The sequence below is a fragment of the Eimeria mitis genome, genomic scaffold, assembly GCF_000499745.2.
Source record: "Eimeria mitis Houghton genomic scaffold, Emh_scaff1745, whole genome shotgun sequence".
Taxonomy (NCBI): domain Eukaryota; phylum Apicomplexa; class Conoidasida; order Eucoccidiorida; family Eimeriidae; genus Eimeria; species Eimeria mitis.
The window spans coordinates 1-8763 of record NW_024015086.1 but is presented as its reverse complement, the minus strand read 5'-3'; the positions used below and the strand labels follow the sequence as shown (position 1 = coordinate 8763).

The 8763-nt window shown below is 50.8% G+C and overlaps 2 protein-coding genes across 2 annotated transcripts; one reads left to right on the top strand and one right to left on the bottom strand.

Annotated features, from left to right (window-relative positions):
- Nucleotides 1-1056: 1056 nt before the first annotated feature.
- EMH_0042780 (uncharacterized protein) lies at nucleotides 1057-5132 on the top strand (the record flags this gene model as incomplete). Its single annotated transcript, XM_038022348.1, is given in 3 exon segments — nucleotides 1057-2441; nucleotides 2445-2539; nucleotides 2782-5132. Coding segments are annotated over 3 exon segments (3831 nt in total).
- Nucleotides 5133-5882: 750 nt separating this feature from the next.
- EMH_0042770 (uncharacterized protein) lies at nucleotides 5883-8607 on the bottom strand (the record flags this gene model as incomplete). Its single annotated transcript, XM_038022347.1, has 7 exons — nucleotides 5883-5959; nucleotides 6412-6688; nucleotides 6924-7053; nucleotides 7197-7290; nucleotides 7423-7672; nucleotides 8089-8163; nucleotides 8599-8607. 7 exons carry the CDS (start codon nucleotides 8605-8607, stop codon nucleotides 5883-5885), a joined length of 912 nt encoding a protein of 303 aa, XP_037878201.1.
- Nucleotides 8608-8763: the final 156 nt, after the last annotated feature.

Genomic DNA, 8763 nt, shown 5'->3' with positions numbered 1-8763 from the left:
AGTGTTGGGTTTACGCTTTCTCAATTGATTTGCTTTACAGCAACCACTGGCTCGTCGTGGCTTCCCAGGTCGCATTGAAGGGCGACAGTCCGGAAGGTCTCTCCCGCCCGATGGACAATATTTATTTCGTCAACAGATATTTGCAAAATATAGTCATTTATCATGTTGATTGAAATAAAGGTAGAGAAGGGAGCGAAAATCCTCGATTGTGAAGAGAACAGTTCAGGATTCCATAGCGCGTCGAGCTGTGTTGCTGTCGGCTGCGAGGCAGGCGGGTGTGGTGGTGGTCCTGCGGTCGTAAGCACATCTTGTGACTCTCTTCTTGAATTGTTTCTTCTTTTACACTGAATTGTTACAAAAATGGCCTGTTTTATTGTATAAAGAAGGCTTATCTGGGTTCTGCGGGTCGTCTGGCTCGTGCAACCGCCCGCCTACTAACCGCTCTTCGAGCGCAATCGCATCGGCTTACATAGATCTCGATGGTGTTGTTTGTCTCATTCAATCCAGCCTTCCGAAGCATTCTACTGCAGAATATTCTTTTATTCATCTGCCAGCAGCAGCTAGTATTTCCTTCCCTACGGATTCTTTGACGGGTTTGCAAGGCAGCCTCGAGCACCAGACACTGTACAACCAAGCTGGGTGTTGCTGCTGCAACCCTTCGTGACCTCAGCATCTTTTTTGTACAGTTTCCTCTGGCTCTTCTTCTTCTTTGCAGTAAAAATATCTAAACAGTGAAGCATCTGCCAGTATTATTTTCCCCGGGCACTGCGTGCGGACTGCTGGCGCATATTGGTCCCCCTACCTGCCCAGTGGGGTGGGAGTATAACCTGGGGGCCACAGCATTTGTTTTTCTATGCATCTCGTTTCATAATGTACAACCTCGTGCAGAACTGCCAGCAGGCCGCTTCATCGGCGACCTGCTGCACAGACAAAGGGGCACGTTGTCCTTTTTCAATCAGCATAGCGCCCCCGTCCCCCTCCACTAATGAAAGACCTCCCGCACATTCCGAAGAGGATGCCCGCTATGAAGAGTGTGCAGCCAAAGAACACACCCCGATGCCTCAGAGGCCTAAGGGGCGCACAGGTTTCAGCAGCGGTTCTTCAGATGAAGAAGTTGACGCAAGTGTGTTGTGTCCGCACTACGACGAACACCACAAAGGGAAGCATTACCAGCAGTACCTGAGACAGAAAGAAGCAGAAGCGCAAACAATTAAAGATACTTCTCGCCCTCCCCTTTGGCGAGTCCCTATCGTTAGGCAGCCTCTTCCCGTAAGCATAGAAGAATTCAATCCCGCGGAACCCCAATACGCAAAGTTTGTCAAGGCTCTGTGGTCGCACGCGAAAGCCACAGTGGAGGACAAAGAGGCAGCGGAGGATTTCGCCCAGTCACCCATGGGCCAGGATGCTGTGCCCCAGCGCTGCCCCGACCTCGATGAAGCCGGCTGGAGGAGGGGGCTTCTGCAGCACTCCTGGGAGGACCGGCCTGGCACTGTGGGCAGGCCTTTGAGCCCCACATTCATTCGAAAGGGGACCTCTTGGCTCGTTGATGCTGAGGGATATGAAGGGCCCTTCGGCTCCCCTGGCGACCTGCGGTCTAGAGGCATGGCCTATGACAGCAGGTTCCAGCTCCCGACCCTCTCTTCCCTCATGAAGGCGAAGCACGCTGTGTTTGTCAAAGCAAAGGACCCTAAAGAAGCGAAAACAATCTCCGAAAGACAGAGTGCATCGACGCGGAGAAGCAGAACACCACAACGCCTGCGCGTCGCGCGGTGCCGGTCCACTCCTCCCCAGCTCAAGGTCGTTACCGAGCCATCAGAGAGCGTACCGCCGCAGCCACAGCAACAGCAGCCGCAGAAACTTTCTCCTAGAACTCTGTCTCCTTCGCTTTTACGACCCCCTGCTTCTCCGCTGTCACCGAACGGCAGCGTGCGGGCGGGGCAAAACGGGTCACCCAGGGGAAGTCTGTCTGGCAGCCCGAAGACCTCCTCGCCACCTTCTCCCTGCGGCTCCCCCAAGAGCCAAACGAAGGAAAAGAAAAGTCCAAGGAGCCCTTTAAATAAACAAGAAAAGAAAGAAAGTGTTGGGGAGAACTGCAGCTGGGCGGTACATATTAGGGGAAAGGGGAAATACCAGTATCCAGAGAGCTACATTCGGTGGAAGAGGGAGAGAAAGCGCATGCGTGAAAGACTTAAAAAACTTAGAGCTGGAGAAATATTCACAAGTGATAGGCCCAAAGAAGTTTGCACAGATTGTGAAACTCCCACTCTGTGCTGGGACCCGCAGCCATTCACCGAACACTTGCAAGCTGTGCGTAGCTTCGGCTCGGCCCCGGATGACGACGCCTCCTCTGGCAGCGATCTTTCCCCGTCTTCTCGGAGAAGCAGCAGCAGCAGCACTAGCAGAAGCGGGAGCAACAGCAGCAGTAGAAGCTGCAGTCCTACNCTCGGAGAAGCAGCAGCAGCAGCACTAGCAGAAGCGGGAGCAACAGCAGCAGTAGAAGCTGCAGTCCTACATCTGAGGACAACAACCCCACCCCAGAGTACAAGCTACGTACTGCTGCAATTGGAAACACTTTCCCGTATTCCACTCCGCTAGCTACCGGAGTAACCCTGATGCCCCCAAGCCCCCTGTATCCGATTGCTGCAGCGGCCTCAGGAACTGCTGCTGGCAGCTACTTGCATACCCAGGGAGTTTCAGGGCTTCTTCAGAGGAGCATATCAAGCCCAGTGAACCCCTTTTTCTGGGGGAATGGCATGCAGCTGCATCCACCGTGGCTCGCAGGGATAGCACCTACTAGCCTCGTGATGCCTCCTCTTCAGCAGCAACAGAATTTGGTGGGACAGCAGCAGACGCAACAAGGACAGCTGCTGCTGCAACAGTTGCAGCAACGTCAGCAACAAACACTGCTGCAGCCGCAGATTCCTCCTGGTTATATGGCAGTACAGCTGCCAGGGACAGGTTTTATGCACCCTACGATCGCTGTACAGCCTTCTCAGTCTGTCGCCTTCGAACAGAAACAGCAGCAACAGCAACAGCAGCAGCAGCAGCAGCCGCTGGAGCGCGAAGAGCAGCAGGAAGCGCAGAAACAGGAGCAGCAAAATGAGCAACTCGTCAATTCAAGCAGACCCCAAGAGGAACGGAGGAACAATAATGCCGCCCCGTTCTCTCGCTCCAGGCAACAGCAACAACAAAAACAACAAAACAATACCAGCAGTAAACATCGATACCTCAGCGCACCGCCGCCGGCAAGCCGGCACACAGGGAGAGGAGGCAATGAGCAGCCCTTCCCTTCTTCAACTGCTTCTGCTCCACCCCCTGTCCAAAACCCAGCTACCTCCTCACTGCCACCGCAGCCCTTCATGGTTGCGCCTTCACAGCAACTCTTTGGGGGCCCCCAGCTGCTCTCAGCGGGGCCAGGAGGAGTTCAAACTGCCCCTCAGTTGCAGCAGCAGCAGCCCATCGTGCTGCAGGGAACACCGCCGGTGGTGCAAGGGGCCCCCGCGGCTGCAGTACTCCCTGGGTGGCCTTTGTTGGTTCCAGCCGGGACTCAACTAGTGTCGAAGATACAGCAGCAGATACACCTTGGAGGTCCTTGGAACTTCTCGGGTGTTGAGCGGTTTCCTCGGCAGCAGCAGCAGCAGCAGCAGCCAAATGCTGCAGCAGCTGCTGCCAGCCACAGAAGCGCCTCCTGCAGCCCTCTGGGGGCTGCTGTGGTCATGGCGCCGCTGCCTCTTCTGCCTCAGCAGCAAACTCCAATTCTCGTCAGACAGCTGCAGCAGCAGCCCGTCTTGGTGCAGCAGCCGCAGCAGCAAGCCAACCTCATACAACAGCAGCAGCATCCTCTTTTGATACGGAGGCAGGGGCAGTCTCTTGTGGTGCAGCGGCAGCAACAGCAGCCTCTCGTGATACAGCAGCAGCAACCTCTTGTGATACAACAGCCGCAGCAGCAAACTGTCCTGCTGCAGCAGCAGCAGCAGCAGCCGATAGTGATACAACAGCTTCAGCCTGCTACTATGCCCCCGAAGCAGCAGTCACCGCAGCAGAATGCTGTACAACAGCAGCAGCCAAGTGCCACAATAGTGATTCAGCCGCAGCAACCTGTCGTTGTGACTCAGCAGCAGCCTGCTGTTGTAGTTAAAGACACTCCGGCTACAAAGCCTGAGGAGCAGGCGCCTGCTGCTCCAGCAACACCGAAAGCAAAGCCAAAGACTCAGTGGCTGTGGAGCTGCAGCGTCGACTGCGGAGCCAAGTGTGGTGGAGACCGCACAGAAGCTCCCCAAGGGACACAGCAGCAGCAGCAGCAGCAGCAGCAGCAGCAAAGAGGAAAACAACCCACGCAGCGCCTACAACGGACCCAAGAGACGTTGCAAGCCTCTCCCCGGGAAGCCCCTGCTGCGGCACCTTTAAGCCCCACACAACGCACAGGTGCAGCAGTTCCCGTTGCTGCTGCTGTTCCTGCTGCTGCACCTGTTCCTGCAGCTGCAGCTGTTCCTGCTGCTGTATCGACAGCTGCTGCACCAGCACAGCAAGTTCGCTACCCCTCTCAGCAACCTGCTGGCAGCGGCAGCAGTCAAGCAGGAATGCAATTCATCTCACAGACATACCCGTACCTCCAGCCGCCACAGCAACAGCTTCACTCCATCTCCCCTAGACAGCAAGGACAGCAGCAGCAGCAGCAGCCACAGCAAACGCTGCTCATGCCACCGCCACTATCTACCATGAGCCCCACTACATTTGTGCCTGCTGCTCCAGGCGCCCAGCACATATTCGCGTCAAGTGCACCAGTGGTTTGTGTGCAAGGCCAGCCGCTCCAGCAACAGCAGCAGCAGCAGCGTCAGCAGCAGCAGCCAACGCAAGAATACAGGCAGTCACCGTGCTGCCCGCCCCCCAGGGGGAGAGATGGAGCTCTGCAGGAGCCACGCTACAAGTATTTACCCTTTACGTTTATCTCATCAAAACGAAATATCGCGTGCGGAGTGGGAAAGAAAATAACTTCTAAACAACCACCGGCTGCTGCTTCGCTACCGACACAGCAGCAGCAGCAGCAGCAGCAGCAACAGCAACAGCAGCGCTCAAGTTGCTGCACAGCAAATGGAAACGAACTTTCAGCGAGCCTTTCTTGCAGCATATAAGCTGCATTTCTTGATTCAACGCACTGTAGTTTATATTTTCTTTATTTTGATGCTGCTGCTGCTCCTGCCCGCTGCTGTTACCGCGGGTGTTTGGCACACAGAGCGCAGCACGAAGAAGCAAATTGATTTTAATCACAAAAAAGTGATATTTTCTGAAATAAACTGCAACATGTGCAGCCCATGGCTTATTTGGTTTGTAGTCCTTTAACAACCAGAAAAGGCAGTGATCGATATCCGTAGAGAAAGAAATAAACAAAAGGGAAACAGCAATGCATGGCCTGTTGAAACACAATGTATGCAAAAAAATATTCACGTGGGTTTCCATCTATCTTCCTCGCTGAATCCTCCAGGGTAAGTAATGCAGCTCTGCTTTTCTTGATAAGTATCCTCGACAGAGATATGTATATATTTCGGCCAATGCTTACACATGTTGCGGGGGAGGGGGTAATCTATAGAAATGTGAGTTGCAGTTCATATTTATTTGGGTATCTATTATTTATATTATATACTTTACTGCGGGATTGTCTATAAAGCATATCACGCTGTAGAATATGCAACATATAGAACTTCATTGATATTACTTATAATACTGAGAGTTGAAATAAAAGGATGTTATGCGCTAAGAGCAGGCCAGAATAAGCCCCTAAAATAAAGTGTGTGAGGCGTTCGTTTGTAACAGAACAGAGACAAACAAAAAAAGAAATAGAACAAAACAGAAATAAACAAAACAAAATAAACAAAAAATATAAGTTAAAAGGGTCGCTCCGTCACTCTCCCCCTACACATCACACAAGCCCCCCAATACTGGCCTTCCTCCAGCAGGTCACCTGCAAGCACCCAACCATATACAGCAGATTCGCAGTTTCTTATACGCTACAGGCAATGAAAAACAATAAAAAAAATAATAGAAACACTGACACGCACACAGCAAGAAAACAAAGAAAATGTAGGTGCATATACCACAGGAAACTACAAAAAGGAAAGCTGCAAACGGCCGCCGGGAGTTAAAGAATAAGCACGTAGGGTTTAGGGTTTAGGTTAGGGTTTACGTTACACACAACAACAAGGAAAAGCAACAAGAAGTGCAGGAAACAAGTTGCTTCTATCGATAAATTTACATACCCCTCATCATACACTACGACTACATATCCAGTTCAGATTTGCTTGAGTGTCTTGTATTACACTTATTCTATATATATATATATATATATATATATATATATATATGTAGTATGCCTTATTATTTGCGCTTGAACGAAACTACAGAATAATATCTCACTGAGGGGATTCCAAACTCCGCATCGTCCACAGAGTATTTTATGCTTCAGAAGTTCCTCGAGCTGTCGTTGCGTATCTTTATTTTTTTCATGTGTTTCAGCCACATGAAGGGAGAGTAGTCGTAGCTGTTGCGAGTAGTTTTCCTCTGCAAGACGAGCGCTTGCTGCTGTTTCAGTGGCAGCAGCAACAGCAGCAGCAGCTGCTGCTGCTGCTTCTTCCTTTGACCGACGCAGCTCACGGCGCAGCGCAGCACGCTGATCCTCAAGCGCGTGAACAGCCTGCAGCATCAGAAGCAACAAAGCAAAGCAGCAGCAGTAAATAGAATCATTTTGTAACTATACAGCAAAAGGATTCAGGAATCCGTTTACACTGCAACAACACGAAACAAAAGCCCTATGAAAACACAAACAAACGCAATACGGGTGCATAACTACCATTTATTACTATATTCGAAACAAAAAATAAAACAAAAGTTTTTTATCTAAACTGTGCATTGCCGCTGCTGTACGTCACCTTGAAAGCGCTGCTGAGTTGCATCCTCAGAGTGCTCAGAGCTGTAGCATCCGCGTGCAGTTTCTGCTGCAGCAACAACAGCTGCTGCGCGTACACACCATCTCGGTCTTCACCAGGCAATTCAAGACCCCTGAATAAGCGCAGCAACATCAGCAACAGCAGCAGCAGTTGATGCACCTGCTGTGCCAGCCCAAACACGACGCGTGCAGCTGCCCCGCTTCCAGCAGCCGATGACAGCAGCAAAAGCGAGGGTCAATCAGATGTTTTACGTACATGCAGGTGAAAGGTGTTTCCCGTGCTGCTCTATCTGCTGTATCAGCTGTGGCTGCACCGGCTGGCAATGCGAAATCTTCAGCAGCGGCATCGTCTGAACAAAGAAGAGGAGAACAGAAAACAGAAACAGCAAAGGCGCTCAGAGGCCCGATGGCAGTCAGCCGCCGAGGAAGAGGAGCTGCAGCAAGAAGAGAGGGAACAAGAAAAACCTCAGTTCAATCCGAACCTGTAGCGTTGGCGGCCTTTGAAACAGCCAATGGGGGAGACTCTCCAGCAGCAGAAGCAGGAACAGCAGGCACATGCAGCAAAGCGGCAGCAGCTTCTAGCTGTGCGGAGCAGCGGCTGCTGCTGCTCCGAGTAGGGGATGTGTCAGCAGTAATGCTTCCCGCTGTGTTGTATGTGGGTCGTTTCAGCCTCACGAGCTCTGCCTGCAGCAGCGCCACTGCTGTCTGAGCCTCCCGGAGCTGCGCAGCTGCCTGCATACAAAATTCGGATTTGCAGCAGAGAAGCGCAGAGGTGCTCCGAAGGGCCAAGGCAGCAGGCAGCAATGCAGCAGCACAGCAGCATAACACCACACAACTCGCTCAAACCAGTGAGCTAATATAGCAGCAGGAAACGCAAGAAAAAAAATTTCTTATAGAGGAAACCCCAACCTAAACTATGCATCATCCCCTAGACGGTCTGCCATCGACATGTGTTACATGCTGTCATTGGCCCTAAACTAATAGAATATACGGTTCATTATAATGGTAATATAGTAATACGTAATAATAATAAAATAATAATAAAGTAATAATAAAATAACTGCAACGAGAATAGGGTTTTGTGTGAGGAGAGGGGTTGGGGTTTCAGGTCAATCGGCGAGGTAACAGCCAGAGTTGAATAGCCTCACCTTGTTGGCCTCAGCCACCCGCTCCTCTAGAAGACGCACTTCAGCCACAGCTGCAGCGGCTGCTGCTTCTGCTGCCTGCAGAAGCAGAAACACAGACAAACAGGCGCCTGACAGAGTCAACTCAGTGCTGCAGCACCAGCAGCACCAGCAGCACCAGCAGCACGAGCAGCAGGAGCAGCACCAGCGCGTTCCCTGATGGAAACCCCCAAATTCTGTATAGAAAGACGAGAGTAAATGCTGCAAAAGTTTGAAATGCAACGAAATAAAGAAAAAAAAAAGAAAGCAACAAACACGAACTTGTTCTCTGATCAGAAACTGGCGGGCTTCTCGTGCCGATATCTTCGCCGCAGAATTCAATATGGCGGTGCGGCTTTGCAAGATACGCCGGAGGCCGCTGAGTTGAAGAAACACAGCAAAAGTATAAGAAGAAACAAACAGAAAACTATTATAAATAATATGAATAAAACAGGAAACAGAAGAGATACAAGCAACAGACACACACTAACATACAACAATCATGAATCTGAATGCAACAGAAAAAAACAGAAAACACACAAAATGGATATGCATAGACGCAGAAACTGAAACCAGCAGGATTCTCCCCTGTCGATATATATATATATATATATATATATATATATATATATATATATATATATATATATATATATATAT